Source organism: Heptranchias perlo, chromosome 27, assembly GCF_035084215.1.
Source record: "Heptranchias perlo isolate sHepPer1 chromosome 27, sHepPer1.hap1, whole genome shotgun sequence".
Taxonomy (NCBI): Eukaryota; Metazoa; Chordata; class Chondrichthyes; order Hexanchiformes; family Hexanchidae; genus Heptranchias; species Heptranchias perlo.
Window position 1 is genome coordinate 34,269,535 of NC_090351.1, and position 16,967 is coordinate 34,286,501.

A 16,967-nucleotide genomic window follows, 5' to 3' on the forward strand; every position below is an offset into this window, starting at 1 on the left:
GTGTAGTACATTAAATAGTACGCACTGTATTGGCTTCTAAGAAGTTGATTCACCAGTGGTGTTAATAGTGGACTGAAGCTAATGATCTTGATTTAGGCCCCCGTAAGAGATGATGTGTTGTGCAACTGAAATAAAAACTGAAAATACTGACAATACAGAACTGGTCTGTCACAACTGAAAAGAGAAAAGATGGACTAATGCTTTGGGTCTGGTTTGTATAAATGGTTTCCTTCTCTTTCTGTTTCCAGTTCTGATCAAGGATCTACATCCAAAATGTTAACCTGCCTTTCTCTTCTGATGTTGATGAATTTGCTATGTGTTTCCAGCACTTTTTTTGTTTTTATTTCAGATTTTCAACTATTTCCATTTCTAGTGTTTTGATCCTTTTGAACATTTAAACACCGCACTGCTCTGTCTAACCACATTAACTTATGTTTCATACGTTGGCCAACTGTTATTTCAATACCATGGTCAAAATGGTTGCCGTCAGTTAATGGGATATTTTTTCCCATGGTCAGTGATCCTTTACAGTTACTGGTATATTGGATGCCCTATAAGGCTGTCTTTGGGAGCAACACATAAGGTTCATGGTAGTGAAGGGAATCTTAAAAGGGAGCAGGGGATATTTCATATGGTTTTTTTTATTGTAAAGAGTGAGGGACATGGGTATGTCCAAATTAGTCACTAATGTTTCCATTCTCATTTCAGATCAGCTTTCTGAGGAAGGAGAGGAAAATAAAAACACTCAGCCTCCAACTGCAGACGAGCAGAATGGCATCCGCATCATTTCAACCAAGAGACAGGCCTTCCCTGTTCAGAAAGGTAATCTGAGAGAAGCCCAGAAACAACTGGAAACTCCAGGCCCCCTAGAATTAATATTTAAGTGAGAGCATTTCTGGTATCGAGTTACTAGCTTGTCTCCCCACCCCATGTTGTACATCACTGCAATTGAAAAGGAGACCAGGTCTTCGGCTTGCCAAACATATGTGGCATGTTGAACCAACCAGTGGGGAGGCAAGTGAGTGGTTTGATAATTAACTTCTTCCGCTCCTCCAAACCACACAATGAAATGCCTCTTCTCTGCCCAAAACACTACAGCTGAGAATCAGTGGTGTGTATTCTGGGTACAAACCCAAAGACCACCTCTTCCCTGGTAGCATTTTACACCATAGCTGAGATTCCCAGACCTTAGGTTAGGAAGGGTAACCCAGGAGTCCATGAGGTTATCAGATTTCAATGTTAACTTACTAATGCGTTGTTTCTGTTGCACTATACTAATAAAATATTCTCTGCAGCGGTAGCATTGCTGGCTATTCTAAGGAAATCTTCAATTTTTGGAAGTTAGAACAGGATTCCTCGGGAGTATGTCAGTATTTGCAAAGATCTCCCACACAGCAGAGCTTAGAAACATCTGTTTCAGCTAGCAGCTCTTCGCCCCTCCCTGGGCATTGCTCTACACGGTATCTCTTGACCGAGCTGCTTTTTATTCTGGTGGTTTCTGATTTATTTTGCTCTACTAGCGAAAATCCTGTTTTCTGCCAGCAGATGACAGTTTGGATTTTGGAATAAAAACCCTGGAGCAGATCAAACGGAAGAAATCCATGAAGGAGAAATTGAAGAAAATGGGTAAATAGTCCTTGCTATCCAGCTAGTTATCTCTGCACTTTTGTGTTCTAGAGTAGTTTGAAGGGGGCCATCTTCAGCTGCAGTGTTGCAGGGGTATCTAGGATGCTGGCCGGAGGGGAAGGTCTTCTGTTTGTAATTCTTCAACCTTTTCTTGTTCATAGATGAACCCCCAATAGACCTGGTGACACAGGCCCAAAATGTGGAGCAGAATCATGAGAACTTAGTCATCGAAAAGGAAAATGTGAGGACGGTTTTTCGGACGGTGACCTTATCTCCAAAGAAATGTAAGCATTTTACTTCATGTGGACAAGTATTAAATGGAATTTCATGGCAATTCATATAAATTTTCATTAGCTAGTTGGAAGAAACATTATGCAATCGCACTATTTCATTAAATGAATTAGTTTTCTTCATCATCTCTTTCCAAGCAACAGGCATGCCCAGAACTGTTTAATGTCTGTAAACCTGTACGCTGAACAATAATTCAAAGGAACAGGAGTAGGCCATTCAGCCCCTCGAGCCTGTTCTGCCTTTCGGTTAGATCATGGTTGATCTGTAACTTGGCTCCATTGATCCACCTTGGTTCTGTAACCCTTAATAACCTTGCCTAACAAAAAGCTATCGATCTCCAATTTGAAATTTTCAATTGACCCTCAGCCTCAACAGCTTTTTTGGGGGGAGTGGGGGGGGGAGTTCCTGATTCCCTCTACTCTGTGGGAACTCCCTTCTCAGCCATGTTTCATTCTTTAGCCATATCTTGTATTTTAAAAACTGAAATTGATGCTGTCCGATTTGTGTTTTATATTATGATCAGTTCTCCTGCAGTGATGCGGGATATTGGGAGGAAACAACAACAATTATTGTGCAAGTTTGACTGTAATCGACCCTTTGAGATATTCAAATATGACAATCTTCACCACACTTTTTGGGGGAAGCATTTTGTCAGTTTTATTTGTATGCAAGTTTACATGCAAGGAAAGACTAGCTAGTTATTGCTCTTTGTACAAGAGAATTAAACATACTTTAGAAACCAGTTTAACAATTAGTGACCTCCGTGGTAAGCAGATGAACAATGAAAGATTACCCGTGTCCTTCAAGGCTTGCGGGTTAAGCAAAGTTTCGTGATTTGCACCAAATTGTTTGGTGATGTACATGCTGATCCATGATAGTGATTTGGACCCCTATCCACCATGTATTTTCTGAGTAAAGAACCATGTCATATCTATAAGATAGTCACTAATAAATCCATTAGGGAATTTAGGAGAAACTTCTTTAGTCGAAAAAGTGGTTAGAATGTAGAACTCACTACCATAAGGAATAGCTGAAGCAACTAGCATAGATGCATTTAAGGGGAAGCTAGAGGGAGAAAAGAATAAAAGGATACGTTGATGGGGTTAGATGAAGAAGGGTGGGAGGAGACTCATGTGGAGCATAAACACCGGCATGGACCAGTTGGGCTGAATGGTCTGTTTCTGTGCTGTACGTTCTATGTAATATGGCGAGTAACAAAACCACAAGTGAGCAGCGGAAAGATATTCATTTGAGATAATTGACATTGGAAGAAGTGCAGGATATCTGCATAGTGTGTGGGGTGCCACAAAATATTTTTGGAAAGAGTATCTGCAGTCAGGTAAATTGCTGATTATTTGTTACAAAAATTACCTTTTTTCATTTTTGTTTTCTCTTTCGGTAACCATAAATGAAGGTGAACCATCTTTTAAGCGTAGTCTCGCCGAAAGACTTGGCAAAAAGAAAGTGTTGCCAAAGGACACTCCTGAGGAGGTACCACTAAAAGGTATCTTCCATTCTGCAGTTTCATTGCAAACAATAAATATACGGTTGAAAATTTCCAAATGTCCCATCATCTCTGTGAGTAATTGATTGGGGAGTGGCATTTTAAAATAGATTTTATTGCCAGCAGTGTGTGGGCTAATGCAAAAATGCTCCTTGAGAATTCGCCACCGAATAGACTACACTGACTTTGCCTTGAGACTCACTTGGCATACTTAGAGATGACTGTCTTTGTATTAGTTCCTGGGTAGCAGAGTTAATCACCGGGGTCTTCATAGAATCATAGAAAGTTATGTAACAGAAGGAGGCCATTCGGCTCATTGTGTCCGTGCTGGCCGTGAAAGAGCTATCCCGCTTTATCCCACTTTCCAGCATTTGGTCCATAGCCCTGTAGGTTACAGCACTTCAAGTGCACATCCAAGTACTTTTTAAATGAGTTGAGGGTTTCTGTCTCTACCATCCTTTTCAGGCAGTGAGTTCCAGACCCCCACCGCCCTCCAGGTGAAAAAAAAATTCCTCAGCTCCCCTCTAATCCTTCTACCAATTACTTTAAATCTATGTCCCCTGGTCACTGACCCCTTTGCTAAGGGGAATAGGTCCTCCCTATCCACTCTATCTAGTCCTGTCATAATTTTATATACCTCAAATAAATCTCCCCTCAGCCTTCTTTGTTCCAAAGAAAACAACCCCAGCCTATCCAATCTTTTCTCATAGCTAAAATTCTCCAGCCCTGGGAAAATCCTTGTAAATCTCAACTGCACCTTCTCCAGTGCAATTATATCTTTCCAGTAATGTGGTGACCAGAACTGTACGCAGTATTCAAGCTGTGGCCTAACCAATGTTTTATACAGTTGTAGCATAACCTCCCTGCTCTTATATTCTGTGCTTCGGCTAATAAAGGAAAGTATCCCGTATGCCATTTTAATATCCTTATCTACCTGTCCTGCTATCTTCAGAGATCTGTGGACATGCACTCCGAGGTCCCTTTGTTCCTCTACACCTCTCAGTATCCTCCCATTTATTGTGTACTCCCTTGCCTTGTTTGCCCTCCCCAAATGCATTAACTTAAAATTCTCTGGATTGAATTCCATTTGCCACTTTTCTGCCTACCCAGCCAGTCCATTGATATCTTCCTGCAGCTTTCCTCCTCACTATCAACCACACAGCCAATTTTTGTATCATAGAATCATAGAAGTTTACAACATGGAAACAGGCCCTTTGGCCCAACATGTCCATGTCGCCCAGTTTATACCACTAAGCTAGTCCCAATTGCCTGCACTCTCTAAACTAATCATCTCTAAACTTCTTGATCAAGCCCCCCCGCCACATTCAAGTCCAAATCATTAATATATACCACTAAAAAGCAAGGGACCTGGTACTGAGCCTTGGGGAACCCCACTGGAAACAGCCTTCCAGTCGCAAAAACACCCGTCAAACATTACCCTTTGCTTCCTACTACTGAGCCAATTTTGGATCCAACAAGCCACTTTTCCTTGGATCACTTGGGCTTTCACTTTTTTGACCAGTCTGCCATGTGGGACTTCGTCAAAAGCCTGTGCTAAAATCCATGTACATTACATCAATCATGTTACCCTTATCGACCCTCCTTGTTACCTTCTCAAAAAATTTAATCAGGTTAGTCAGACACATCCTCCCCTTAACAGATCCGTGCAGAATGTCCTTGATTAACCCATGCCTTTCTAAGTGATGATTTATGCTGTCCCTCAGATTTGATTCCAATAATTTGCCCACCACCGAGGTTAGACTGACTGGCCTATAATTACTCAGTTTATCCCTTTTCAAACAACGGTAGGTACAACGTTAGCAGTCCTCCAATCCTTTGTGATGTTCTTAATTGTTGTGTGGTTAGAGACAATGATGAGTTGACTTGTGTGCCTGAAAATGTTGTATCTTTAGATCTTTGCTTCAGATCAGTTTTGACTAAGACGACATTTCTGCACCCACTCCCTCCAGCTTAATAAATTGTACCCCTGCCATCCTAGTTGTCTTGAGGTCCCCACACCCATTGAAAACATTAATACAACTTAGTTGATCTCCCATGCTGCTGCTCATGGTGAAGCAAAGGAGTCTTTTTCTTACCTATCACTGTTGCCTTTGTATCGCTGCTTGTATACTTTGTGAAAATGACATTTTGACATGTTTTCTTAATTTTTAAAGATGAGATTGAAGCAACTTTAAAACGCAACCTCTCTGAGAGACTTGGCAAAAGGAAGGCACTGGCAGAGGATGGCACTGAAGAGCTGGCACAGAAAGGTACAGAAAACACTCTAGTGCAAAATGGGATTTGTTCAGGTGCTGTGTGGCACCTTGGTACCTTTGGTGATTATCTGGCACGAGTAGCCTTAGTAACTCAGGGATAAAGGTGACCCATCTGGTAACAAGATTAGAACCCAGTCAAGCCTCTGTGGCAAACTCTGTAATCCCCCCCATGTGGAGTTTAGGGAGTCACCAAGCCTTGGCTCTTGCCAACTTGTGTCTAGGTGAGTCAGGAGCCACTATGCAAGTAATTAAAAAATACTAATAAATTATACATCAGTCTCCAAAAGTCTTGCATCCATCAGGCATTTTGTCCATCACACTTTATGCAGTAAATGTGGCATACTTGTACCTCATCAAAGTTTCATAAAATTACAACAAATCACAATTGAACAGGTGGGGAATGTGCCAACTAAAGCAACCAAAAGTGGATACATATTTCTCCAGTGAAAAGTTATTAACAACATGAAATAGCGAATCAGCAAAACTTGCTAATGTAAGAAAAGGCAAATCAGTAAAATTGCTCCAAATAGGTTTTGAAAATCCTTTTGCTGTCACTAAACCTGAGAAACTTAATACTGGAAACTAAGTTTGTAATAAAGACATGAATAATTTACAAGAAAAAAATTAAAACGCTTATATAAAATGTCTCATCATTTTTTATTGGATGCCTATTCCTCTGAAAAGCTTCAGGCTTGAGCCAATTTCGGCTTGAGGCTCAACAAGAAACCATCAAAGGAATCATTTTTAGGAGCAGTGAAATAATTGGAATGTATTTTGTGTAAAGCATTAAAATAAGGTGACTGTGAACTCTTAATTCTTTCCTGAGGTAACTTTCTTGAAAAATTGTTCAAGGGGTTGTTTGTTTAGCAAATACAACATGTTACGTGTGTGATGAATGAAATTTGACCTTGTTTAGTATTTAACGTATGATATACACCTAATTACTTTGGGTTTGATCTCGTGCAAATGTAATCAGCAAATTAATATTAAGTGGCCCTCGCTGAAATGAATGTTCCATTATTTCAGCTTGCTGGCGAAATTCTAAATTAGAGCATGTTTTTTTAAGCAGAATCTTTTAGTAACACTAAATACCATTGCAGAGATAATTAGTAATGGAAGTACAGTAGAAATTAGTTTAATCTCTTAATTATTTCATTTTCTCATTATAAAAACTCACACTCTAAACAGAATAGGTAAATAGTCGCTTTCCCATTGAGAGATGTGGAGATTTATTTATCTATGTATCTGAGGGGAACAAACGCATCAATATGAGAGGAGAACTAATAGATGTCTTTAAAATTATGAAGGGATTTGATAGGGTAAATGTAGAGAAAATGTTTCCACATGTGGGGAGTCCAAAACTAGGAGCCATAAATATAAGATAGTCACTAATAAATCCAATAAAGAATTCAGGAGAAACTTCTTTACCCAGAGAGTAGTTAGAATGTGGAACTTGCTACCACATGGAGGAGTTGAGGCGAATAGCATAGATGCCTTTTAAGGGGAAGCTAGATAAGTACTTGGGAGTGAAAGGAATGGATGGATATGCAGACAGAATTAGATGAAGTAGGGTGGGAGGAGGCTTATGTGGAGCATAAACACCGACGCAGACCAGTTCGGCCGAATGGCCTGTTTCTCTTCTGTAAATTCAATGTAATATGCAGTGGATAAGGGAAAACATTTCTGGAAACTTCACTGTTTCTAAGCAGAACTCAAATATCTTTCTGAATGCTTAGATTGGGGATGCTCCTCCTTTCCTTCCACCACCACCCCCAACCCACCCACTGCATAACCTCCAACACACCGTAGGCGGTGCCACACAAAATCTGCTAGTGCTGTGTATAAATCACCTTTCTGCTTTTTCCCCTCCACCCAAATAAACGCTAAAGTGCAGGTGATCTTCGTCAGGTCTCTGACAATGTTTCACTCTATCCAGCTGCCAGAATGACAACAACAACAACATGCATTTATATAGCACCATTAACATAATTATGTTCCAAGGTGCTTCACAGGAGCGATTATCAAACAAAATTTCACACCGAGCCACATAAGCAGATATTAGGACAGGTGACCAAAAGCTTGGTCAAAGAGGTAGGTTTTAAGGCGCATCTTAAAGGAGAAGAGGTTTAAGGAGGGAATTCCAGAGCTTAGGGCCTATGCTAAAGACACTGCACCAATGGTGGAGCGATTAAAATCAGGGATGCGCAAAAGGCCAGAATTGGAGGAGCAGAGAGATCTCGGAGGAGGTTACAAAGATAGGGAGGGGTGAGGCCATGAAGGGATTTGAAAACAAGGATGAGAATTTTTAAATCGAGGCGTGCATGAGGTAGGAATCATCTCGGGGTCAAATAGGACGCTACGGTTGCAAACGATCTGGTTCAGCCTCAGACAGTGGCCGGGGAGTGGGATGGAGTGGGTGATTCGGGAATGAAGTTTGTGGTGGCACCTGAAGACAATGGCTTCGGTGCATAAGAGCAGCTTACAGTGATGTTGCCTGTGATTTATTTTCCATTTTCTGTGCGAAAACAGCTCTGGGCCTTCTGATAGTGCAGCCGATGTTAGATGGTAACTGCTTAGTTGGTGCTCTGTATTGCTGCTTAGCCCTATAAAATCGTGTGCATCTACTGTGGGTGTTCCTATGCCCTCTAAATATAGAGGTGACTTATTACCAGGACTCTTAAGTCACTCATAATGATCTGTACTTTTTCTGTTTCAGTTCAAGCTCCCAGGTCCATAAGGGAGAGGCTTGGTCTGCCTGCAGAAGTCGCCACAACAGAAAATGGTATGTGATCAAAAGTGAAGTGCACTTGAATAGTTTGTAGTGCTTCCCGTGGCAGCCACATTTAAAAGTGTTTGTTCCCTGTTATGGAGCACATTACTGTGGCCGAGTTGTCCATCCAGGCATTTTAATTTCTCATTTAAGGTGTCTTATATTTATCTCTTATCCAGATGGCAGATAATGCTCTGATCCTAGATTCCTTGGGTGCCCCACTCTGGTCAATCTGTACAAGTTTATGTAAATGGCCCTTTATATGTGTGAATGTCTTCATTTTATTTTCATACCCTTCGCTGTGGCTTCAGTTGGGAAATGTGAATTCTGTATTCAGGAACTCGCGTTGTAATCTAATCCTGATACTTTAGTGGATCACGCCTGCTCCTTGAGCCGTTCCAAAGTGATGATTAACGCAGTTTCTCTGCCAGGTCGCGAGCTTGAAACCTACCCCTGAGGTACTTCTGCTTTAAACTAAAACAGTTTATTTGGGTCAGTTCCAGCCTGATCTAATCTTGGCATCTTTCAGATGTCCTGCCCAAACTAGGAAGTGCAAATTCTTATTTGTGATGTCATGACAGTGCCCCAATACACTGGCAAGCTGTACTTGTCGTCTTCCTATATAAAAATCTAGTGTAAATTGCTATCAACTGTTTAAGTTCAATTTTAAAGTTTAAATTTTTAAGTTTCTGTCAGGCTTCAGCAGAGAGCTGCTGTAGTAAGTTAATTGGTTAGCTAGATTAAACTGGTTCCTGAAGGTGGAGCAGGCCTGACTCATCTGAGTCACAAACTGTAGAAATACAGGGGCCTGTTTGTGCAACAGCATGGAGCGCAACGGAGCACAGAGAGAACAGCTGAGAGTTTGGTGAGTGTGGGAGTTCGGTGAAGTGGGGGAAGGAGGTGCTGCTTTGCCTTGCTTTTCCTAACTTTTTCCGCAGAGCGGTGGCGGACCTGAGCAGCAGAAGACTGAGAGTGGGGAATAAAAGCAGCAGGTGAGGTGAGGCAGGAGAGTCCGAGAGGTGAACACAGTATAAAAGGAGAGACCGAGAGCGGGAGCAGAGTCTGAGAGGTGAACGCAGGGTAAATCTAAGGCAAGTCATGGCGGCACAGCTCGCACCCGTGATATGCTCCTCCTGCACTATGTGGGAGGTCATGGACACTACTGGTGTCCCTGGCGACCATCTGTGCAGGAAGTGTGTCCAGCTGCAGCTACTGGCTAACCGCATTTCGGAGCTGGAGCTGCGGGTGGATTCGCTGTGGAGCATCTGTGATGCTGAGACTATCGTGGATAGCACGTTCGGTGAGGTGGTCACACCGCAGGTAAAGATTACGCAGGCAGAAAGGAAATGGGTGACCGCCAGACAGAGTAAAAGGACTAAGCAGGTAGAGCAGGAGTCCCCTGGGGCCATCTCCCTCTCAAACAGATAAACCGCTTTGGATACTGTTGGGGGAGGTGGCTTATCAGGGGAAAGCAGCAAGAGCCAAGTTTGTGCCACCACGGGTGGCTCAGCTGCACAGGAGGGGAGGAAGAAGAGTGGCAGGGCTATAGTGATAGGGGATTCAATTGTAAGGGGAACAGACAGGCGTTTCTGTGGCCGCAAATGTGACTCCAGGATGGTATGTTGCCTCCCTGGTGCTAGGGTCAAGGATGTTGCAGAGCGGCTGCAGGACATTCTGGAGGGGGAGGGTGAACAGCCAGTAGTCGTGGTCCATATTGGTACCAACGACATAGGTTTTAAGAAAAAGGGATGAGGTCCTGCAAGGTGAATTTAAGGAGTTAGGAGATAAATTAAAAAGCAGGACTTCAAAGGTAGTGATCTCAGGATTACTACCAGTGCCACGTGCTAGTGAGTATAGGAACAGGAAAATAGACAGGATGAATGCGTGGCTGCAGGGATGGTGCAGGAGGGAGGGATTTAGATTCCTGGGACACTGGGACCAGTTCTGGGGAAGGTGGGACCTGTACAAGCGGGACAGGTTACACCCGAGCAGGACCGGGACCAATGTCCTCGCGGGGGTGTTTGCTAGTGCTGTTGGGGAAGGTTTAAACTAGAGTGGCAGGTGGATGGGAACCTGAGAGGGGAGTCAGAAGGGAGTAAAGTTGAGAGCAGCAAGAGAGGGGAAGACTCGGGAAATTTACAATACAAATAGTACAAACAGTTGTTCAAGAACAAGTGAAAGGGAAAAGCATAGTGCAGCAGAAGGAAAGTGTACTTCAGATAAAGTGAAAACTAGAAGGTGTAAGACGATTAACCCAGCATCAAAGCTGAAGGTCAGGCTAGGGTGTGTGGCCCAACTAAGAGTTCTATATACAAATGCACAGAGTATAAGGAATAAATTTAATGAACTACAGGTTCAAATTCAAATTGGAGGGTATGACATGATAGCTGTTACTGAGACATGGCTGCAGGATGGTCAGGATTGGGAACTAAATATAGCGGGTTATAAGGTCTACAGGAGAGACAGGGAAAATGGAAGAGGGGGGAGGAGTAGCCTTAATGATTAGAGATGAAATCACTTCAATGATAAAGGAGGATATAACGAGAGGTAAGCAGCCAACAGAGACCTTATGGGTTGAATTGAGAAATAGGAAAGGATCTAAGACTATAGTGGGAATTGTGTATCGGACCCCTGGCAGCAGCTCTGAAGTGCTAGATTGTATAAATGCAGAGATTAGACAAGCGTGTAAGAAAGGCATAGTGGTCTTAATGGGGGACTTTAACCTTCACATAGATTGAGAAAAGCAGACTAGAAACTGTCAGAAAGGTAGTGAATTTCTTGAGTGTGTTCGGGATAGTTTTCGACAGCAGTATGTCCTGGAGGCAACAAGGGGGCAAGCCATACTAGATTTAGTAATGAGTAATGAACCAGATTTAGTTAACGGCTTAACTCTACACAAACATCTATCCAATAGCGATCATAACATGATCGAGTTCAATGTAGTGTTTGAAAGGGAAAAAAGTGAGTCATCTGCTAAGATTCTAGACTTGGGTAAGGCCGACTTCAAAGGGATGAGACAGACGGTCCACAGTAAACTGGGCAAATCTGTTAATGGGTAAAACGACTGATGATCAGTGGGAAATGTTTAAAGAAACATTTAATGTGATACAGAATCCGTTTATACCCCTGAGGGGCAAGAACTCTACTTGCCAAAAAAAACAGCCATGGACAACTAAAGAGGTAAGGGACAGTATAAGACATAAGGAAAGGGCATACAAAAAGGCAAAAAATGGCACAGATCCTGGCGAATGCGAAAGATACAAAGATCAACAAAGGGTCACAAAACAAATAGTAAGAGCCACAAAAAGAGAGTATGAAAAGAAACTTGCAAGGGATATCAAAACCAATACGAAGAACTTTTTTATAGTTACATTAGGAAAAAGAGAGTGGTCAGGAACAGTTTTGGCCCCTTAAAAACTGAAAGTGGGGATATTGTCATTGACAATGGGGAAATGGCGGACATGTTGAACGATTACTTTGCGTCAGTATTTACAGTAGAAAAAGAGGATAGCATGCCGGAAATCCCAAGAAAACTAATATTGAATCGGGGACAGGGACTCGATAAAATTAATATAAGTAAAGCAACAGTAATGAAAATAATAGCACTAAAGAGTAACAAATCCCCAGAACCAGATGGTTTCCATCCCAGGGATTTAAAGGAAATAGGTGAGCACATTGCGGATGCCCTAACTATAATCTTTCAAAGTTCTCTAGATTCAGGAACTGTCCCTCTGGATTGGAAAATTGCACACGTCACTCCGCTTTTTAAGAAAGGAGAGAGGGAAACCAGGGAATTATAGACCAGTTAGCCTAACATCTGTTGTGGGGAAAATGCTGGAGTCTATAATTAAGGATAGGGTGACTGAACACCTCAAAGTTTCAGTTAATCAGAGAGAGCCAGCATGGATTTGTGAAAGGTAGGTCGTGCCTGACAAACCTGATTGAATTTTTTGAAGAGGTGACTAAAGTAGTGGAAAGGGGAATGTCAATGGATGTTATTTATATGGACTTCCAGAAGGCATTTGATAAGGTCCCACATAAGAGACTGTTAGCTAAGATAGAAGCCCATGGAATCGAGGGAAAAGTACAGACTTGGTTAGGAAGTTGGCTGAGCGAAAGGCGACAGAGAATAGGGATAATGGGTAGGTACTCACATAGGCAGGATGTGACTAGTGGAGTCCCGCAGGGATCTGTCTTGGGGCCTCAATTATTCACAACTTAGATGAAGGCATAGAAAGTCTCATATCTAAGTTTGCCGATGACAAAGATTGGTGGCATTGTAAGCAGTGTAGATGAAAACATAAAATTACAAAGCGATATTGATAGATTAGGTGAATGGGCAAAACTGTGGCAAATGGAATTCAATGTAGACAAATGTGAGGTCATCCACTTTGGATCAAAAAAGGATAGAACAGGGTACTTTCTAAATGGTAAAAAGTTAAAAACAGTGGATGCCCAAAGGGACTTAAGGGTTCAGGTACATAGATCATTGAAGTGTCATGAACAGGTACAGAAAATAATCAACAAGGCTAATGGAATGCTGGCCTTTATATCTAGAGGACAAGGGGGCAGAAGTTATGCTGCAGCTATACAAAACCCTGGTTAGACCGCACCTGGACCTGAACTGTGAGCAGTTCTGGGCACCGCACCTTCGGAAGGACATATTGGCCTTGGGAGTGCAGCGTAGGTTTACTAGAATGATACCCGGACTTCAAGGGTTAAGTCACAAGGAGAGATTACACAAATTGGGGTTGTATTCTCTAGAGTTCTGAAGGTTAAGGGGTGATCTGATCGAAGTTTATAAGATATTAAGGGGAACAGATAGGGTGGATAGAGAGAAACTATTTCTGCTGGTAGGGGATTCTAGGAGTAGGGGGCACAGTCTAAAAATTAGAGCCAGACCTTTCAGGAGTGAGATTAGAAAACATTTCTACACACACACGGTGGTAGAAGTTTGGAACTCTCTTCCGCAAACGGCAATTGATACTAGCTGAATCGCTAAATTTAAATCTGAGATAGATAGCTTTTTGGCAATCAAAGGTATTAAGGGCCAAAGGCAGGTATATGGAGTTAGATCACAGATCAGCCATGATCTTATCAATTGGTGGAGCAAGCACGAGGGGCAGAATGGCCTACTCCTGTTCCTATATCTGGACACTGTATTAGAGAACAATAAATGCTCGACATGCAAAGTACTATCAAATTGACCTTGTTGCTTATTTGCCAGGTGTCTTGTTTGTACCAGTCTGTGATCTTGTTTTATTGGTAGGGGCAGGTGATTTGTTACTGTTCAGATCTCCTCAGAAACTGACATTTTCACTGCCTGTGGATCCTTTTATACAGAATTACAGATCTCTGGCAACAAACAGTGCTACACATGGCAAGTGTAGAAATTCCCGGGATTTGTGCATAATGTTACACTTCACCAGATCACATACCCTAATTACTGGTTATAATCCAGCTCCCGATTGACACTCTGTGAAGAATTATAAGTAACAAAATACATCCCACTTTACAGAAAAGCCTGTAAATAAAACAGAAGGTGCTGGAGAAATAAGAGTAAAAACTCTGGAGGAGATTCGAAGGGATAAGGCTGCCAAGAGGGACCTCAGTGACAGCAATGGAGACTCCAAAGCTGGTGTTGCTAGTCTTAATAAACCTGTCCAGGTCTCCACTTTGCTGGAGGAGGCGACTAAAATCATTAGGACAGTACGGGTGAAAGCGTCCTCTGAATCTCAACGGAAGAAGCAGGGGCAGCTCCAGGAAGAAACTGGAAAGGACAACCCATCCAGAAAGCAACCTGAAGCTGAGCCAAGAAAGGAAAGGAACCCTGGAACAGGAAAAGGCAAGGGTGAGTGATGTTCCGCCTTAATAATCGGTGTCATGCATAAATTTTTTTTAAATCCTTTTGATTAGTATTTATTTTCACCTTGCGGTTTCCCTGCAACAAGTTCCATTTTCCATAACTGTGAGCCTGCCTCTTCCACTAAGGTGCTGAGAATGGTGCGGGTCGACAGCTGTCTATTCACCTGTGGAGTTGGCATCTTTTCCTCAAGTTTGCCCCAGTTGAAATGAGAGCCCGCCAGGCTCCCTGTGACTACTGTGCAACAATCTAGCTGCCCCAAATCTGCCATCAGCAATAGAGCCTCCAGCCACCACACCCTTGCATTTCTGGAATTAGCCTCTCGAATTTCTTTACCTGCTCACCTTCAAAAGCCTCCACAATACTTACCTTTTTGATCATGCTCTTGGTCACCTCCCCTAATTTCTCTGCCACTTGGTGTCCATTACTATCGTGTAAAGCACCTTTGATATTTTGCAATGTAATAAGATGCCATATAAATGTAAGTTGTAAAACTTTCTTTGGCACTGGGTAACTCATGCCTGCCTTTGTGTACAGTTAATATTTGAAATTCTATAAATGCCTTTTAAATTCCAGCCTCATCTCTTTCCTGCGATATTTTATTTTTTGCTTCAAAAAAAAGTTTTTAAAGAATGCCATGCTGCTTCACCTGGACATCCTTAAATTACTTTTTTATTTTTCTTGCCTAGAGTTTTTCGTTTTAGTGTGCCAATAAGTCTTGTGATGTACTTTTTTTTAATCCCTGGGGGGAGGGAGGTGGAATAATCTTTTGCTTCTTGGAGCTTAATATCATCTATTTTTAAAAAGTGCAATGGTCCTCGTGTTCACTACTTTAATCTAATCTATGTTGTGTGCTGTAGCAAAAGGTCGGAGGACATCCCCTGATGAAACTGTAACCAAGCCAAAGCCACTGGAAGAAGTAAGAGTTAAAACCCTCGAAGAGATTCGCCGTGAGAAGGCACTGCGGAGGCAGGAGAACCAGGAGAGCCTTGTGCCGCAGCAACAGAGCGACAAGCCAAAGAACGTGACCCCACCTACCAGGAGGAGACTGCTAAGAATGACTAAACCTACAGGTAAAAATGCTGAACTTTGGTTTAATAATATTCACTTTTTGCTCTTGTACCAACTTCTGCCTTTCCTCGTTGCATTTTTATAGGCCAGCGCTCCAATTACACTTTAAATGGTACTGCTACACAATTTTTTTTCTTGTCTCTGGGTTCTAAAGGTAAAGCAATTCCATCTTCCCATGTCATCCGGTTTGAAGTATTTTCAGCTCCATAATCTGTTTAGGTACTGCAAGAAACTCTGCTGAAGCTTCAGGTGATTTCCAGTCTGTTGGATCTAGTTTGATGTTGGAGCTGTGAACTAGGATCCATTTCCCCCAGCACCTTTCTAACGCTGAAAGGACTAAAAAAGAAGCATGGTTTATAAATGTAAACAATCCAGTCTAAAAACTCGCTGATTGTTGCCTCCATATATGGAATTCTCTTAAGTTTTTCACTGAACGTGAAGTTGGATATTACAGGCACTGTGATGAAAGCATCATGACGGGGAAATAAAGCATCACATGTAATATTTACCGTATTGCAGAATATGCTTGTGACCCACATAGAAGACGAAACTTGCTCCCCCAGAATCCATGGCTCTTGTAAAGGACAAGGATCAACAGCACAAAAGTTCTATCTACCAAATTCTCACCTTTGTGTCAGCTGCCATCCAAAAATCCATTCAGCCTGTGCATTCCAATTAGCTACTGTTGTTCCAGTCAGCCCCTCCAGCACAGTGATGCGTACATAATCTCACTAACTCCCAATTTCATTCCTAACTCCCGCTACTGGTTTTAAAACACCTTTCCCTGTATCTATCCTGCTGAGTTGTTTCCAATTTGGACAACAACAACTTGGATTTATACAGCGTCTTTAACGTAGTAAAACGTCCCAAAGTGCTTCACGAGAGTTTTCAATCAAAATTTGACACCGAGCCACATCTGGAGATATTAGGACAGGTGAGGTAGGTTTTAGGAAGCATCTTAAAAAGGAGGAGGAGAGGTTTAGGGAGGGAATTCCAGAGCTTGGGTTCTAGGCAGCTGAAGGCACGGCTGCCAGTGGTGGAGCGATTAAAATCGGGGATGCGCAAGAGTCAAAAATTGGAGGAGCTGGAGTGTTGCAACAGAAGTCAACAGATTCTAACCATCCATGATCATGGGATTTGAACCCATTATTCTCTATTTGAGAATTGCTGGTGCAGTGCAACAACAGGGGCAGGAATACATTCGGCTTCCCCAGCTCTGACCATTAATCAAAAGCAAAATACTGCGGATGCTGGAAATCTGAAATAAACAAATAAACAATACTCAGCAGGTCAGGCAGCATCTGTGGAGAGAGAAACAGCATTAACGTTTCAGGCCGATGACCTTTCGTCAGAACTGGAAGAAGTTAGAGAATTAACAGTTTATAAACAAGTACAGAGCCTGGGAAAGGTGGGGGAGAGGGAGGAGGAGAGGGGAGGAAAGAACAAAATGGAAGGTCTGTGATAGAGTGGAGGGCAAGAGTGATTAAGGACAGAAGGGATGATGGTGCAACGCAAAGGGACAAATAAAGAAACAAAAGATGGGTCTAGAGGAGCTGTAAATGGCAA

General features: G+C 42.3%; 1 protein-coding gene across 3 annotated transcripts in view; it reads left to right on the top strand.

Moving 5' to 3' along the window:
* zc3h11a (zinc finger CCCH-type containing 11A) overlaps positions 1–16,967 on the top strand; it is a 35,255-nt gene that overhangs the window by 9,177 nt on the left and 9,111 nt on the right. Inside the window, exons 7-14 of one of the 3 annotated variants that reach the window (XM_068007625.1) lie at positions 709–822; positions 1,543–1,626; positions 1,788–1,910; positions 3,332–3,421; positions 5,596–5,691; positions 8,414–8,479; positions 13,986–14,318; positions 15,191–15,403. In XM_068007625.1, the coding sequence (XP_067863726.1) occupies positions 709–822; positions 1,543–1,626; positions 1,788–1,910; positions 3,332–3,421; positions 5,596–5,691; positions 8,414–8,479; positions 13,986–14,318; positions 15,191–15,403 (1,119 nt within the window). The remainder of the gene's footprint in view (positions 1–708; positions 823–1,542; positions 1,627–1,787; positions 1,911–3,331; positions 3,422–5,595; positions 5,692–8,413; positions 8,480–13,985; positions 14,319–15,190; positions 15,404–16,967) is intronic. The other 2 variants (XM_068007626.1, XM_068007627.1) reach the window with 2 other exon arrangements.